The sequence below is a fragment of the Natrix helvetica genome, assembly GCF_964273705.1.
Source record: "Natrix helvetica genome assembly, chromosome: 1".
Taxonomy (NCBI): Eukaryota; Metazoa; Chordata; class Lepidosauria; order Squamata; family Natricidae; genus Natrix; species Natrix helvetica.
Window position 1 is genome coordinate 160,669,338 of NC_138548.1, and position 18,924 is coordinate 160,688,261.

The following is an 18,924-nucleotide window of genomic DNA, read 5'->3' on the forward strand; positions in this document are numbered from 1 at the left end:
CTGGATTAAGATGATTTCTAGGTTATAGTTTGAGAAGTTGTAATTATTTCTTCCATGCTAATACAGACATTACAAATGAAAAAGTTTGTATTAGCCGGGTGAAAATTGTCATAATCGCCTAGTAAACCACGAAATCCAGTTGGATTTACCAGTATATAAGAGCAATAGTCTCTGCATTGCTCTTGTACTATTTCTCTTCAAACTGGCGCTGTTGACCTCACAATTCAGCTCCAAGCTACACATTCTCTATTAATTATATCCTGCTGATGCTTAAGAATCTTTGGTGTCTATTGATGTAGCTGGGTCCAATTGGGTAAAAAAATGGATCTTATTTTGGTTTGTTTCACTATTTAACACCCTCTCCCCCTCCCCCCATTCTGAAAAATTATTTTACTTTAATGACATTTTAAAATTAAAAAGAAGCACAAAGTTAATCGATCCATGATAAAAATGATCAGCTTTATTCTTTTGGCTTGTTAGTAATATGATTTATAGTTATTTATGCTAAAATATTCTTCTACATGCAATTCATCAATATATATTACTAGTCAATAGCCAAAGTAAAAGAATAGGTTCACTTCTTCCCTCTGTAAGAAACAGACAAAACAAAAGATACCCAGATACATTGATTTTCATTTTGCTATTTTGTTCTTAAAGAAAGAGGACATTCGAATCAGCCTCTGGGGACCGAATCACAGTTATATATACTGTATCTAATGCAGCACAGATAAATAGGAATACTGCAACAGATGTAGCAGTAGTGAAATTCAAGACCCAAGTGTTGGTGCAAGTACTATGAGAACCAAACATTCATTAATACCACTGACCCAGAGCTCACTGCTTTCACAGGCAAATCACATACTGTCTCCATACATCTGCAATGACTTCACACTCAGATTTGTTCAGCTTTTCTAACTGAAACTGCTAGGAGGCACAGAAATAAACATAGCAATAACAACCTGATTGTCCCCCACCCCCACTGGTGTGTTAAAATGTATTATAAAATACCTGTTCAAATCATTAAAGCAAGCATATCAACTGCAAGCTGATAAATCAAAATGATTTTAAAAAATAATATAAAATATGCTTTTATAAAAAGTTTTATACATTTATATTTTAAACCAATTACCATGTTCATACTACATCTTGTTAGTACAGTAATGTTTCGTGTCATAGAATAATCAGTTAGTAAAAATTGTACAGTGGTATGCAGCATCAAATATAAATAGAATAATATTTCTTCAACTAGTTTCTTTCAGTTTCAGACACATGATTTCCCCCGTCTGACTGCTACAAAAAAAAAGATGTAAAGAACAAAGGTATTCTGCACCAATAGATATAGATTTATCTGCCAATAAAATCCAAATCACTTTAATCAGAATAAATTGTGGACTGTTTTAAATTATACACATCAGCCCTATTTCCAAGCATGTTATTCAATTAATTTAGGATTTCTGTTTCCCCTATAAGGTATATAAGGTGAGAAAGCTCTTATCTGAAAGTAAAAAGAGTATAGGAAAAGCTATCAACTGATCTTTTTTAAAAAAGAAAATCTTCACTCAACTACAGTAAATGAGCATTCAACAACTGTACAATTTACCAGAACTGCACAGAGGTTGAAACAGTAATTTCTAAAAATCTTGCTCATTTTTCAAATTAATGGGAAGAAAGTCTTCCTTTTCTAAGGCAACACCTGACATCTGCATTTTTTCTAGATACAACGTAAGCACACTATTTATTGAGTGGGCATTTAAATAAAATATTTAAATATATTTAAGAAGCTAATCTAGAACCTAGGTGTGTTGAACAATTCTCTTTCAAATAGATATGATGATGATTCAACAATCTTTTGAGAGCTAGGCTAGACTCAAAGATCATATCCAATAATTCTAGAGCTAGTTTGGAAGAAAAAAGAAATGGCATATTTAAATAAACCAAATGTATAATTATTTTGGCTTATTTCACTTAATTTATTAGATTGCTATAGCTGCCCACTCCAGGAGACTCTGGATGGCTTAAACATAAATGAAAAAACAACAGAAAAACAATTATGACCCACATAAACAAACAACCTTGTTTAACAAACAAATTTGAAATATTACTGATTCAGATACGAACATTTACAATAAAAGGAGAAGAAAAGTCACCATGTTATTTGATTCGGTTTACCTAACATATATAAACTGTACAGAAACTTATCTTGTATTATACAGCATGAATAAGTTAAAAAAAATAACAATTATGCAACCCTGAAATTTGGAAAAGTTATGACTCCTTGTTAGTTGCTTATTTTTCCATCATACATGAGCTAGGTAGTAGAGCATGCCTTCATGCAAATCTGTTATCTATACATGTGTGAAAATACCAGTACACTAACTGGCCAAATAAATTCAAGGGATACCTGATGTGCTAGAGACTTGGTATAGCTCATAAAACACCATTTTAAGATGCTAGACCTTATTGTAGTTGTCATATTATTTTAGAATGTTGAATGAAATGAATGAATTAATCAATCAAATCAGTGAATCCATGAACAAATGGTAAGAGCTAGTCTTACCATCAAATTCAGTATGCTATAGTACTGAATTTTAGAATATGTAAATACGTTAGAGTATTTATTTTTGATTATTTTTAATAGTTCTCTTTTCCCCTGTAGAAGTAGTTACAGGAAAATACACATGAGAATGTAAAATCCTTTCGGCTTTTGCATTTTATGTACTGTATCTCACAGGATTCAAGAATTTTTCTCCTAAGAAAGTATCACCTCAGAAAAACATTCCTCTTCTACAATAGGAACCCTTGTATGTGTATATACAAACTGAAAACTAAAACCTCTGGAAGTTGAGGAGCTAGAAGAATTGCCCAAACATGAGAAACTATAAAAATAAAAAAAAATAGTCAGGATTGATGGGAGTCCATGTAGCAGCTAATTCAGATTGTTTTGGGAAAGGAAATCCCACAAAGTTCCATTGAGTAACTTGAGTTATGCCAGACACCAGCCTATATTCTTAAAGCACCTACCTGTCTCTTTAAAGGTGAGTGGATTTCAGTCAAATTCAAACAGCCAGTGGCCTGAGCAGTGTTAAACTTCAAATAAAGGCTGGAATCGGCAACAGCCAATAATGAAGATTGGTAGTTCACTACCTATGGCAGGAAGCAACACACATATGCTATTGTGCCCAACCGCCCCTCTCAGCCTGCACAAAAGAAAGCTGAATAGCCAAAGAAACATTATCTTCATGGATAATGCCAATTATGTTCTCCCCAGAGATCTGAAATTCTGCTACCTGAAAGAATCACATCACAAGCTGTGGAAACACCCTTTTCTTTTCAGGGGAGGTATGTGCCTCCACTCCAGGTGGCCAACCATTCACTGTCCTTACTCTTCACTATCCAGTTGGGCTTCTATCTTGCCTACTTTTGGCTCCTTCCAATCACATGAGTTCAAGGTCTGAACTTCTAGTTGCTTACAATTCTCTTAAGCTTTTCACTGACTTTCAACTGGAAGTCAAGTCTCTTATTTTGATTCCCGTCATTTCTTTTCTGGTAGGCTCTGTTTTTAGTAAACTTAGCTGGACAATATTTTTCCCCAAGGTGAAACTTGCAGGTCTGAAGGATCTTGCAGATAAACTTTGGACAAGCCTACAAATGTCTGACAAGAGTTTTAAGCCTACAATGGTCAAGTTCCCCAATGATCACATCACTATTATAAGTAATAAAGTTAAATATACATGTATGTATATCTACATATAAATCTGTGAAAAATCAATTCTGTTGCTGGACATAATCTCAATGATTTGTGAACAGAAATACAACTGCACTAACAATTTTGTCAAACATGACGTAAATGGCAATTGGATACAATTACTGCAGCAAGGGAATAATTTTTGGTTGTTGTTGTGAACACACACACACACACACACACACAAGTGCTAATGCAGTCATACAGCCTATAGTAATTTTGTGAGTCCTCTTCATCTGTGCAAGCTGGTAAGAAGAATTGTTCTTGTCCTCATAAGTCTGTTACCATACTATGCAGTCAACGATAAAATTACAAGTACCTTGGATGCATGAATATATTATGCTGATATCATATAGTAGAAATGATCAGTTTGGCATAAGCTTTCAGCGTGTTGGTATCAGTATTACCTTTCTGATGTTGTAAACAATTTGGTGTAGATAGAATGATAGGCCTACTTCAGGGTTACTTTCTATAATCCTTGTGATCTTTACCTTTTTCCTCTTTTTCTGACTTTTCTTGTTCATATTTGTCTGGTTTTGTTACACTCTCATAGGAAGGAGGTGAAGTTGTGGAGGAGCTTCTTTCTGTCTTTTCCAGAGTTAAGCTCAAACTAAATTTATCAAAAGCCATTTCTGCTCTGCAAGGAAAAATATCCCCATCCCTGTATAAGTATGACGTATTGCACACTGGTTTCCTCAGACGATAATGCCTAAAGGCTCTCTGAATAACCTTAGCCGATTGCTCCTCAAGTTTCCGTTTCAGGGTGGTTGTAATTGGTTCATAGGAGATTTTTGAGGGATTAGCAGCCATAAACCGATCTTCCATTTGCACTCGGAGGGCGTCCATTTCATCGCTTTCACCCAAAACACGCTTTGTAAAGGCGAATAAAATATCCAGGCAGTGAATCCTATCACCACTCACAATAGGCAGGTCCATTGCAATTAGCTGAACTTTGTTTGGTTTTGGTATTAGCAGAGGGGGCTCTAGCGAGGCAGCAAAATCAAAGAGCTTGCTGAACTCTATAAACTGTGTTGCACCTGGATCAAATTTTTCCCAGACCTCGTAGAACATCTCAAAGTCATCTTCCCCTAGCGGTTCAGCACTTTCTTCGGTAGCCACACTGAAGTTCTCCAAAATGACAGCAATGTACATGTTGACTACAACTAAAAATGAGATGATAAGGTAGCTGACAAAGAAGAAAATCCCAACCGAAGGATTGCCACAGTCTCCTACGACTGAGCTTCCCGGATGAACTTTTTTAGGGTCACAGTCTGGCTCCTTGAGGAGACTGGGATACAGCAGATAATTCCAACCACCGGAAGTGGTAATTTGGAAAAGGCAGATCATACTGTTTGCAAAAGTTTCAAAATTGAACATGTCATCAATCCCAGATACCCTTTTAACATAGGCAAATTGGGACATTCCAAATATGGCATAGATGAACATGACCAGGAAAAGGAGGAGACCAATGTTGAACAAGGCAGGGAGAGACATCATCAAGGCAAAAAGCAGAGTGCGGATCCCCTTTGCCCCCTTGATTAGGCGCAGGATTCGACCTATCCTGGCAAGTCGAACTACTCGGAACAAGGTGGGGGACACAAAATATTTCTCAATGATCTTTGACAGGCACATACCTAAACAAAAAAACAACAACCCACTACAAGTTAAAATTGTATAGGTATATTTTCATACTATTGCAACTTTAAATCAGGAGTGAATATTATTGTAATTTTAAATCAGAATGAAATAACATCCTTGTGGTTTCTTTTATCTGAAATTGGCTCTATCCCCCTTTTCTAAGTGATATGACTGAGAAAACAGGACTAGAACACTGAGTCAATGTATCCTGTGCACAAGAATCCATCTTTTTTTAAAAAGTAAAGATGGGCGAGCTATCAAAAAGTTAAAAAAAAATTATGCATAACACAATTTAATCTGATTTTACTTCAAAGGTTTCTTACCTACAATGGAGAATATGACAACCACAAAATCAAATATATTCCAGCCAATAGTGAAATAATAGTAACGGAGAGCAATCAATTTCAGGAGACACTCCGCAGTAAAAAGGACAATGAAAATCAAATTAATCCAATACAAAATATTTTCTACAGAAGTATCCTGGTCAGCTGTTTCCACCATCATGGTAATCATGTTAAGGCAGATAAGAATCATGATGCCGATGTCAAAGGCTTGTTTGGTTACAAAATCAAAAACAAAGCCTTGTATTTTATTCTAAAAAAGGAGAAAAAAAACAATTTGTTGTTATTTCCTTTAAGGATTGGAAATTGTTTTACTGAGTTATTTTTTCAGTTATTGATAAAAGGATATTTTTAATTTCAATAAAATAAACTATTTTACTTCTATTTGTTTTATGCAGTTAAATAAATAACAAGCATTCTTACTGATGGCCTGGGTATAGGTTTCTGTGGTTTTTTTGATCCCAATTTTTTCATGGCATTGTAATATTTTTTCTGTTCTTCTGTCATAAAAATATCTTGACCTCCTAAGTGAAGAAGTAAAACAAAACGGCTATAACCATTTATCTCACAAGGACAAAGCTGTACATGGTAGTTTAAAAAAGGGTTTTGAAGAAATAAGTTGTTTTTCTCAATAAACCAAGTGGTCACAGGATAAGAAGATAATTTCTTCCCATAGAATTGTACTAAACAGCTAAAAACAAAAATATGAAAGATTCTCAAAGTAAAGGAATGAGGAACAGTAGAATTTTTCAAGAATTTCTATTGCAACTAATGGTTATTATGTTTTCATAAAATGTTCTGAAGATAAGATAGAAGAGGTGAAATGTATTTTAATATTATATTAGTCAGGATAGGTAGAATAATAAGGGATAGCAATGAGTTCCAAAAAATGTTTCCAAACTGACGTAATGGAATTGAAATGGCACAAATAATTCAATGTACAGGTAGTCCTCGACTTACAACTATAATTGAGCCCAATACTTCTGTTGCTAAGTGAGATATTTGTTAAGTGGGTTTTGCCCCACTTTATGACATTTCTTGCCACGGTTAAGCGAATCGTTGCAGTGGTTAAATTAGTAACATGGTTATTAAGTGAATCTGGTTTTCCCGTTGACCTAGCTTGTCAGAAGGTTGCAAAAGGTGAGAACTAATAAAACTCCTTCAGTAAAATGACATTCGAGCTATTTAATTATAACAATTAGTATATTGAAGTGAAAACTTAATCGTTTAATTTTATTTATTTATGAAATTTGTTTGCCACCCATCTTATATCCAATGGCTGTGGGCAGCTTGCAACATTTAAAAAAACCACTAAAACCATCCATTATAAAAAGACAGCCAATAGAAACGTTAACAGGCATTAATGAATACTTATCTTCTTTTTCTGCTGGTTGAAATTATCAATGATGACGCCAATGAAGAGATTCAAAGTGAAGAATGAACCAAATATAATGAAGCCAACAAAGTAAAGATACATATACAGGTTATGCTCATATTGGGGTTGTTGTTCTAGCTGTAAAATAAGGAGGCATGGAAAAATATTATCCAATGAGCTTTCGGGACTGATGAAGAATTTGTAGGCTAAATGTTTGCTGACTATCACCATAAAGGAACAATGAAATAATGTACAGAATGTACCATTTTTTCCCTTCCTAGCATTTTCTCAAACATGCAGGGTCCCCTTTTTTTTGGATAAACTGAGTCTTCATCCACTGGATTGACCACTCACAGTCATGGGCTAAGGTGAAATGACTGACCCAAAGTCACCCAACCAGCTTTCATGTCTAAGGCGGGACTAGAACCTCTGGTCTCTGGATTTCTAGGCTGGTGCCTAAATTGCTAGACCAAACTGTCTCTCTATACAAAATGTATGGTTAAAACTGGAAATCCATTTTTCTTCATTAATTTCCCAGGAGGTTTGTGAGGAAAAGCAGTGTGGGGTGCACTGGTGCAATAATGGAAGAATCTGGTATTAGCTTCCTTAATGTTATTCTCTCCAACATAAATACTGGAGGGAAGAAGACTGAGAATTCATTTTAGATGAGTTGGAAGATGGTCAAACTAAGTCCCAAGCAGTTCTGAAGAAAATAAAATGGCTGCTCTGTCGGTGAGGAAAAGTTCAGCACATGTACCATATGCTTTTTTAGTGTTGTTACAAATGCCAAGAGAAGTGAGGCAGATGACCAACAATTACTCAATGCTCTCCTGGCAAGGAGTAATGGAAGATGATCTTGTCCCAGTATTCTTGGCTATTAGTGGGGCTCTCCCCAACATGGAGAGGAAAAATTTTGGAGAAAAGTAGTATTTTTCTATCCAGGTCTAGATATCTGACAAATAATCACTCGGAAGGTCCTATTATTCTTATCGAAAGAGAAAAGCAAAGCAAAAAGTAAAGTCAAGGAGGCAAAATTAAAAGTCAAATTTCTGCAGTTTGATCCTAATGAATAAGCCTTCTATACTCCAGATGATCTTCATATATCTAGAGACCAAAACTGTGATGGACAAGAAAGATGTCCAAAGCATTTGGCCACTGAATGAATCTAACTGAAAGCAGTAACGTTCGTTCAGTAATGTCCCTTTATATGATCTGAAGGCAAAGCAAAATCTACTTATTATGAACACACGTAGATTTGTCATCCTATACTTACTCCTGTTGAATCAACAGCAGCATACATTATTTCCATCCATCCTTTAAAGGTAGCCTATAAAAAAAGTGTCAGTGTTGATATATGGCAGATGCTGTTCCATTAACAGAACTATGGATGCAACATAGACTTCAAAATGAAAACCTCTATTTGGAATGAAATGAAAAGCTTCAGAATAATGAACTGTGCCAGTCTACAAATGACCCTGAACTAATTTTAATGGCCAAGTAAATGTTCTGCAATTTTATAATTTAGCATATGATACCTGCAATAAGATGGCCAGCAATAGTGACTAATGCAAATGCCAATGTACTTAGCATTGCCTGGATGGACTTTATATATAGTTCTTCACTATCCTTATTTTTAACAACCGATACTCATTTTCACAAGTTTCCTTGTTGAAGAAAAATGACACTGAAGCAAAGCATAAATGTTAGAACTGAAGAACTGAAACAGTGAGTCGTGGCTATTTTACACAAGTCACTGAATGCACTGATCTGGATACAGCAAGAACTCTACCAAAGAAAATGCTCTGTTGATACGTTGTTCCTACATGCTAAATATTGCTTACTTGAAAATAGGGATGTGGATCGATAGGGTTTGGCTAATGGCTTCACTTGTTTCCATTTTTCCAATGAAACCATAGACTACATAGTATAGATGGAAAGTTCTTACGCATACTGATACAGTAGTTACTTACAACTTGAAGAAGAGAGAGATATCCAGCACCAACATTGTCAAAGTTGACTTGAACATTTCTCCATCTGGCATAGTCTAAAGTCACACAGACATTTTTCGATGGGACGATCAAATGTGAAATCCTCACTCCATCTGTTTTATTTACACATTCAAAGAATGTACCAGCAAACAGATTTACACCCATGATGCTGAAAATTAGCCAGAATATAAGACAAACAAGAAGCACATTCATAATTGAGGGTATGGCTCCTATCAAGGCATTCACCACCACCTGGAGAACAAAACAAAAATTGTGCAAAAGGTTGTAGGTCTACATCCAACAGTCTTATGCAACCTGAAAGATTAAATTGCCTGATGTCTAAATATATAATCATAGACAATTCACCAGGCAACATTCACATAACAAACATGCTGATGTGGCCCACCTAAAATCAGCAGTTAGTAAGAATTGTTCTTCTCTGTCAGTGGCACGAAAGGAAATATCAGGAATAAAGAACAGAAGAATCTTAAATATTATGTTTCCACAATTGGGTTTATAGGGTAGATTTTTTTTTAAAGCATTTAGCAATTTTGGGGACTGACAATTTATAACGATTCTATTTGACATCTTTGGACTGATTTGTCAAGAAAGTATGCAAGTTTTGCAGTGCAAGAGGCAAGTTTTGCATCAGAGCCAAATGCATTGGGAGGGGAAAGGAGCGATGGTGAAATAATGAAATAATCATCCTGACATTCTGATTCATATAGAAGGAATGGTGGGGTTTGCATTGTGAGACAGGATTTTCAATTTTTTTGTTACTGTGGCTTGTACCAGGTACCTATGATTTTAGCTTAAAAACAGCAACATCATCTTCTGAATAAGATAATGAAGATGTGGTGAAGGGCAGGTATAGTAATACCGTACTTACAAAGACAAGCTGGAAAGGAAAATGAACATGCGCGTCAAGAGGGATGGGATGGGATGCAATTGAAACAGATTTAAATCTAATTTATTTTAAGGTATTTTTTTCCCAACCTATCTTGATGATTAGGATCTACATCTTATTTTTAATTTGAACAAGTCTATGAAGTACTCGTTTTTATACGCTTTTTTTTTGCCTTTTAAATTACAGCTTGTTTGGCAATAAACAAAGTGACACAATCTGTTCTGGGATTAACTTACGTCGCCTTATGCTGCAATTTTGCATAATGTGTCTCTCAAACGGTTCTAAGGATAGCATTAAAAGAACAATGCACTTGGCTGTAAAAACTATTCGCCAGAATGACTATGGCTACGATAATCTTCTCTGCAAATCTTTATCCTTGTTACAGGGAATGTTTTGAATAGTGGAAAAGCCAAACAGCGGATAACTTCACCCAACAAATTACTCTACCGAAATCCCCAACGAATCGGCATCTATGGAACAGCTGTTACCAATAACTTTGGTCTTACTTACCCTCATTCCTTCAAAGCGGGATAAGGCCCTTAGAGGTCTCAAAGCTCTTAGGGTGCGAAGTGATTTAATAGGACCAAGTTCAGAATAGTTCAAGGCATTGGCAATTAAACTGACTAAGGAAACCTGTTCAGAAAGATCAAAATCATGTCACTGGAGAATTGTTGGGGGGAAAAAAGGTATCCTGTTTAAAAACGTAATTAACAAAAAAGACTTAAATGATCAGACGGATTACCAGATTAAAGTGTCTGAATTGAATCGTTTAGATATTTAACCTATATTTTTAGAGTCTCTTTTCACCCTGGTGGAATTCAAGGCAGCATACCAATAGAAAGGTATTATTTTAAAGCAAAGTTATTGCATTAACTGTTCTAGACTAGCCTGTTTTTATCCATAAATGTGCGCCTTTGGCATATGGCCATGTTTGCCATATGACCACAGACCAATGTTCCCTCTAATTTGTTTTCAGTGTGAGCAGAAAAGTATAGTGTTTGAGCGGCACATTTTTATGCCTGAGCAGCACCTGAATTTTTTTCACAGGTGTCACCTAAGACAACAACAAAATCAGTATTATTTGAAACTCAAATAATGTTTATTCAAGGTACCCGCTTAATTAAAAGCGTTATATAGTATCACTTAACAACGCTCTTGCTTAGCAACCAAAATGTTGGGTCAGAAACTCTGGCATTTGAAGCACGCAAGTCTTAAAGCTGTCAAGTTACAAGACCCTTGCACCCCTAACCCTTTAGGAAAAAAAACCCAGGGGTCTTCAAACTTGACAGCTTTAAGACTTGTGGACCTCAACTCCCAGAATTCCTCCTCCAGTCATGTTGGCTCAGGAACTCTGGCATTGACGCATGCAAGTCTTAAAGCTGTCAAGTTGCAAGACCCTTGCACCCCTAACCCTTTAGAAAAAAAAACCCAAGGTCTTCAAACCTGACAGCTTGAAGACTTGTGGACTTCAACTCCAGAATTCCTCCTCCAGTCATGTTGTGGCAACGTCATCTGTGTGGATCTGCTCCATCTTCGGTTTTTTTCACAGGGGGCAGGGCTGCCGCTGAAGATGCCGACGAGCCCTTGCCGCCACCAGAATAGCAGCTGCTTCCTCCTCCTCCTCCTCCTCCAACAGCACCACCACATTTGGAGTGAAACCGCTAAAGCTCCCGCTGGCGCCCCCGCCTGTGGCAGCGCCGGCGGCACGTCCCCCTCCACTCGGAGCACCTGAGCTGGGCACCGCGTTACCCCTGCTGCCTTTTCCGCCGCCGCCGTGCTTTTGAGAAGCCATGAGGCCTTTTTCCCCTGCTCCTGCCCCCCTGCCACCTTCCTACTGGCTCCCGCGGCCTCATGGCTCCTCAAAAGCACAGCAGAGGAGGAGGGGACAGGGGTAATGCGGGGCTCAGCTCAGGTGCTTCGAACGGAGGGGGAGGTGCCGCTGCCATGGGCAGGGGCATCGGCGGGAGCTTTGGCGGCTTCACCTCGGCCGCAGCGTAGGGCAGCAAATGTGGTGGTGCTGTTAGAGGAGGAGGAGGCGGCAGCAGATATTTTGGTAGCGGCAGGGGCTTTGGGAATTTACTTTAGCTGCAGCGCTGGGCGCAAACAGCTAGGATTGGCCGCCCACAAAGGACCTCCCCGGGCTTGTTTTGCTGAACTCAATCACCCCACGCTCATCAAAACAAGTCTGGGGAGGTCCTTTGCGGGCGGCCAGTTCTAGCCGCCTGCAAAGGACCTCCCCAGCCTCCGGCGCCTGTGACAGCAGAAAGCACTGCGCGGCAGTTGGAAACTGCTGCACGGTGTTTTCTTGATACCTGCGCGGCTGCGCAGCCGCGCACCTTAGTGGGAACAGTGCCACAGACAATGTCTTCGGACAATGCTGGCTCCCTTGGCTAAGACACCGAGATGAGCACTGTGCTCTGGAGTCAGATACGACTGGATACCCCTCTAAAGCAGGGGTGTCAAACTCAATGTCATTGAGGGCCGCATCAGGGTTGTGTTTGACCTTCGGGGAGCAGAGTGGGCATGGCCAGAGTGGGCATCACTTGTGTCGGGGCCACCTGTGGCCATTCGAGCGCTCTGCCAGAGAAAACAGGTTCCTGAGTTCCGTTTTTGGCTGCGACGGCCTCCTGCAACCCTCTGCCAGCAAAAACTGAACTCAGGAGGACCCACGTGCAGCTCTCCCAAGCTTTGCAAGCCGGTCCTTCACTGTTTCCTAGGTGGTCCTGCAGGCCAGATCTAAGTACCCCACGAGCCGGATCTGGCTCCCGGGCCTTGAGTTTGACACCCCTGCAATAAAGAGTCTGCTTTATTTCCAGTTTCCAGGCAGTATGAAATGTTTATATACAAAACCGAAAAAATCAATATAATAATAAAATTAACAATGACACCCAAACTTAAGTTTATTCATTTTCTCAGTCCTGGGGAAATCTTCGCCAAAATTTGGCGAAGAAAACGGCTGGGACTTGTTCAGGAAATCACCAGGAGTCAACGCTGACTGAAAGCATCTCCCCCTCCCCCAAGACAGAAAATATTAGGAAAGGCTATGTGAGAACACAACACTCGTGCCAAACCTGAGAATCTCACAAGTTTTTAAGAATTTCTCTTTTAAAATAAAACTATTAACATTATTTAAAAATTTAGGTTATGGAGACTAATGGATGCCCCTGTGATTGCTCTGGTGTCACATACAACTACCTGCAGCATTGTTAGGTTCAGGCATTAAGGTAAGTAAATGGAATCAGAACTTACATCTACAATCATGAAATCAAGCCAGCACCAGGCGTTGGTGAAATAGGCTTGAAAGCCATAAGCCACCCACTTCAGAAGCATTTCTAAAATGAAGATGTAGGTGAAGACCTTGTCTGCGTATTCCAGGACGGTCTTGATAGTCTTGCGCTGCTCAATGTATATGTCTTCGAAAGCCTATGAATTAAAATACTACTACAAGTAAAGTCATAAAGGTAAAAGATTAAAGACAGAAAAGGGGAAAAATGAGAAGGGAGGGAGGGAGGGAGGAAGGAAGGAAGAAAGGAAGAAAAATAGAAAAGAAAATACCCTCCCACCCATATTGTACTCCATATTTCAAAGATTTGTTTTGCATTGATTTCTATCCCAATTATATTTTGGATAGTTGTATTTTGTTATTCTGTCAGGATTCTTTTTTCTGCTTTGTTAAATAACGCAATGTTTAGTATTCATAGGCCCTACTTATGAACCACCACACTTATTTGGTGGGTTTTTTCCAAAGCGCCTGTGGGCAGGAGAAGAAGCAATGGATGGAAACTAATCAAGGAGAGAGAAGCAACCTCGAACTGGAAGTTTTTATGAAGAGATTGGACATGAGTCTGAAATATAGGGTTTCCTGTCTGAGCAGTGGGTTGGACTAGAAGCCCTCCAACTCTGTGACTACTACTATTACTACTACTACTACTACACTACTACTACTACTAGCCCTGTTATAAACTACTTCCTGTATTTCAAAGTCATCAGGACAAATCTATTTGCCCCAGTTGCTTTGGGGCCTTCTCACCTTTTTTCCCGTTTACTTTATCTATCTGTCTATCCAGCCTGGTCTTTTTCTTCTATCTCATCTCCTCTAATGTAATAACTCGTTCCTCTCATTCTCCCCTACCTATCTTAACAATAAGTGGCAAACAGGTTCCTTTTGCAGACTATTTCTATTTTTTTTAAAAAAGTGTGGAACAGCAGGTAGGGCAATACTGGCTAAGTTGTAGCTCTTAGGGGTAGGTTTTTAAGACATCTGGTAATAATTCTGCTAGCTTCATTCAGAGCAACTTCTACTTTCCCAGCACATGCTGATTTATACAAGACTGGGCAGGCGTATTCGCCTGCCGAGTAGCAAAGAGCTAGAGCTGCTGTCTTAAGGACTCTTAGCTTGGCACCCCAAGTAAAGCTCATTCATGAGCTCTACCTAGATCAGCCCATCATGTGCACTTAACGGACCACTTTGTATGAATGGCTTTTATACACATGCTTCAGACATCCAAAGAGATGGGAGACAGTGGGTAAAGAACCAACGTTTTCTGAAGCTCTTCGTCGCCATCTGGTGGTTGTGTAGATTTTGAGCCCATATATAGCATTCTTATATCTCATACAAATGAAACTGCAAAAGCCTCATACATGACAAACTAATCATAACTGACATTTTATGTTCGAAGTACCACAGTACAGGACTTTAACAACTATTTCATAGTCTCAGAATTGAACAGTGTTAAGAGCCAGCTCCCTTGAAATTATCAATGTTTCAAATATTTATTAGTATTTTAATGAACTTCCAGATAAAATCTGTTTGAATTGAGGATGGTTCTATCATATCCTTTATAATCTATTCAACAACATCATGACAGAGAACTAGGAGCTTAGAGACTTAGAGAGACATTTTGAAAGCTTTTGAAGTTGCTACAGAGAAGACAGAAAACTGTGGCAAAAACAGTTAACTTCAGCCAACTATTATTAACAAATAATTATTCGGATTACTAAATGAAGCAAAGCAAAAATAAATGAGAAATAATAAAGCTACAAGAGAAGAACATCTACCACGTGATTTCACATGTCTCCTTATCATATAAATTAATTGGATGCTGAAGTGACCACTGATAATACCAGACACGCTTTCCCCATAACCAGGGTTTCACCATAAATGTTTTTCTCCTTAGTTGTCATGTACTCAATTTCATTTGTATAAATATCAAGGCTGCTCCTCCAATTAGTCTACTTACTTAATTTCGCAAGCAATAGAACTTGCATGGGATGTAATGTGGAATCCTGTTGTAGCACAAGCAATAGCTATCCTAGATAACTTGATTATCCTACAACTGTTTTGTTTCCAGTTGGATATGGAATAGATTCAACTTACCAAAGCACCACTGCTGAGAAGAATCATGAAGACAATGAAGGTTTCAAACCAATTGTGTTCCACTATCTTAAAGCAAGTTTTGCGAAGGTTCCACCAACATTTGCCTTTCCCAGACTCTATATCGATCTGACAACATTTGAATTTCTGCACACAACCTAGAAACCAGAATATCTGCATTAAACAAACTTAGCAGCCCTAAAAAAAAAGAACCGTTATCAATGATAACACCAACTTTTTATAGAAACCCCTGCACTTTGTTTCCAGAACTGGGTTTTGCACATAGAAAGTGTGAGTTTTTATTAACTGACAAAATGCAAATTCAAGAAAGGTCTTAGCAAACGGAAGGGAAGAAGGTATTTCAGATTCCATTTCCGCTGCAGGTTCCTGGGCCACCTTCCACACTGCCCTTAACCCAGAAGTGTCCTGAGCATGTGTGCCAAATGTTGAAACAGGGTCCTATTGTGATGATACAAGCTCTGCCCTTTACGTATGTGCCTTTTATAGCTGCATATACATACGCAAAAGGGCAAAATTAGTTTTACAACAGTAGAGTGCTAGTTTCATCATTTTGACAAAAGTAACATGTCTACAGATGTTTTGTCTGAACCACAATGGTTTGGAATAAATTTTCATTAGGTATAAGAAGGAGTCAAAGACACCAATGGGATTTGTTTTGTTAATACACTATTTCTCTGCTCCTTAATTTCTGCAGTGTTTTCTTACGTATTATACATATTCCAAAGTCGTAGATACAGCTTGTCAGCACTCAATATATGAATAAAAAGATGGAAGAAACAATATAATGCCCTTGATAACTTGGCTCATCTTTGAGGGAAGAAGGATACAATAAAAAGAAATTTTCTGCTGTTCATCTTTAGATCACCGTTAGACTCATTTATCTCAGATTCACATATCCTGTTAAATTTTATAAACCACTAGTACTAAATTCAGCATGAATGAATGATAATCGATTAACATATCACCAACATACATGGCATTGAATTTGGAGAGCTAGGAGGATCATTCAGGTTTCTTCTAATCTGGGAGGGATTCCTCCCAAATTATCTGGGGAATCTTTAAAAATCCGCAGGGAAATAAGCAATCTTTTCAAATGGTCAGAGTGTGTGTGTGTGTGTGTGTGTGTGTGAGAGAGAGAGGGGGGGGAGGGAGGGAGAGAGAGAGAGAGAAAGAGAGAAATCTACTTGTTAGCTTTGGTGCCTGGAATATGTTTTACTTTTCCATTTGCAGGCATACTGCATTATTCCAAGACTCCAACTGCATTATAGATTGCAAATTATGAAGGATAAATGGCATGCATTTTCAGAAATAACATTGTGAAGTCTGAGGCTGGCAAAACGCCAGAAGACCAAGACCAGACAGGACTGTTACCAAATCACGGTACAGATGCCTTCCATGTCCACAATTAAGAAATGAGCAACAAGAAGTTCATTACTATGTAAGAAAGGGAAAATATATATGCAGCAAAATATGAGATGTAAGCTTTGCAGTTATAAATAAAACGCTTTACTCTGCAGCAGCTATATTTATTATTACAGCTTCTTAAAACTACATTAAGCAATTTAAGCTCCACCCTTGACAATTGCGCTTTTAGCTTCTAGAAACATGCCTCTCCACTTACACTATCATTGTTACTACTTCTTCTTCAAGAGGTTGGTTATTTCTTCCTTATCCAGGTTAAACCAACAATAACTAAATATATTTCTAGGCCAACTTTTCATACTTTCATAAAAAAAATTAAATTAAATTAAAAAAAAATTATTATTACTTTCTCTGCTTTTTTTTCATTGACTAAAACATCTCCCCAATCTTTTTTGCCATCTGCTTAATCACACAAAGAAAATTAATCTACAGTTCTCCCTTTGCAGTCTGTAAATAGCAAATTTACTATCCATATCTTGGCAGGTAAAAAACCGCCTGCAACTGAATTCTCATTTTCTAATTCCAAAAGTTACCACCAGTCACATCACAAGTGGACTAAAGTCTGAGTCCTTCATAAACTTGCTTTTTTCCTTCTTCAGAGACCAAGAAATTGATTCCATAATAAATGACTGATGCATAATCTTTCAGTAACTAGTCAGCAAAGATAAATCAAGGTCCACAGCAGTACAAAGATAATTACAATTGCAGATTCAGATTCCTGGTGGTATCATATACAGATTAACAAAGTACATTTTGGTTGAAAGCAACGGCTGAAAAGGGCAATCATTTGCAAATTTCCCAAAATAAATTCACAACGAATATGCACAATCACCACAATAAAGTTGGTCCCTTTGATACATACCGTCGGTAAAACAAGGTTTTGGTTGTGGTGGGCCTTTTGCTGCAACATCAGATTCTTTGTCTCCCACAGATGCGAAAATAATTGTGCTACCTTCAGTGGAACTGGATAGACTTCTTTTCTGCAAATAAGATTCCACAAGGCATTTTAAAAGAAAACAATACTTATTCTGAATGGAAGTTAAGCATGCAATTGTGCTACTTTTCAGGGATAAGATGATTTCAAAGTTGAAGAGGACCTACTCTCTCCTGTTCTACCACCTCTTACAACAGGGGTGTCAAACTTGCATCATCATGGTGTCATCATGTGACGTATCGCGACTTTCCCCCTTCACTAAACTGGGTGTGGCCGGCGTGTGACGCATTGAGCCTGTGGGCCGTGGGTTTGACACCCCATCTTACAATATTAGGCAACACAGTATCAACAGTAGAGTCCTTCAAATTTCTTGGTTCTATTATCTCTAAAGACTTGAAATGAATACCTAACATTAGAACCATCATTAAAAGGCACAACGAAGGGCTGTGTCGACTCAGAGGAATTATTGACTCTGTCATTTGTACCTCAATGACTGTCTGGTTTGGAACAGCAACCAAACAGGACAGGTACAGACCAGGGGTGGATTCCGACCGCCATTACTACCAGTTCGGTGCCTGAAAAAATTTGCTGGCCGAACCGGATCGAATAGGTAGGAACCCACCTCTGGTACAGACTTCAACAAATAGTTAGGACTGCAGAAAAAACAATTGCAACCAGCCTTCCGTTGAGGATCTGTATATTGCACGAACCAGAAAGATGGCTGAGAAAATATCTACAGACCCTCTCACATCCTGGACATAGCCTGCTTCAACTGATCCCCCTCAGGATACTCCTGTACGTCACTGCATGCCAAAACAACTAGACACAAAGATGGATCCTCCCCCATGCCTTCACTGCTTTTAAAAAAGTGTTGGCATCAATCTGGAGAGTTGTGTTACAGTCATCAGTAAATGTTCCATTCCGTCAGTCACAATCCCTTTAAAAAAACAGTTATATCTCAGTCAATGATTTGGATTTACATTCAGCTCTTCCTCATATATATATATATCTCCTGTTATCTGCTGAAGGCTCAAGCTACTCATAAGAACTAATGGATGGTTCAGATTAATACATGACATGGAACAGCTACCTGAGAAAAAGCTGGTGATAAAAATGGCATATTTTTATCACCACAATCCTGTCTGCTGTAGGTGCACTTACACATTGTAAGGTCAGTTTGCC

General features: G+C 38.2%; 1 protein-coding gene across 2 annotated transcripts in view; it reads right to left on the reverse strand.

The window, feature by feature from the left end:
• Positions 1-444: 444 nt before the first annotated feature.
• Positions 445-18,924, reverse strand: part of LOC309382982 (sodium channel protein type 2 subunit alpha-like) — a 72,701-nt gene continuing 54,221 nt past the window's right edge. For both annotated transcript variants that reach the window (XM_081934989.1, XM_081934990.1), the window contains exons 15-24: positions 17,671-17,788; positions 15,369-15,523; positions 13,241-13,414; positions 10,502-10,624; positions 9,067-9,336; positions 8,370-8,423; positions 7,093-7,234; positions 6,145-6,245; positions 5,704-5,974; positions 445-5,376 (exon numbers count right to left, since the gene is read on the reverse strand). In XM_081934989.1, the coding sequence (XP_081791115.1) occupies positions 4,205-5,376; positions 5,704-5,974; positions 6,145-6,245; positions 7,093-7,234; positions 8,370-8,423; positions 9,067-9,336; positions 10,502-10,624; positions 13,241-13,414; positions 15,369-15,523; positions 17,671-17,788 (2,580 nt within the window). In that variant the 3' untranslated portion in view covers positions 445-4,204. The remainder of the gene's footprint in view (positions 5,377-5,703; positions 5,975-6,144; positions 6,246-7,092; positions 7,235-8,369; positions 8,424-9,066; positions 9,337-10,501; positions 10,625-13,240; positions 13,415-15,368; positions 15,524-17,670; positions 17,789-18,924) is intronic.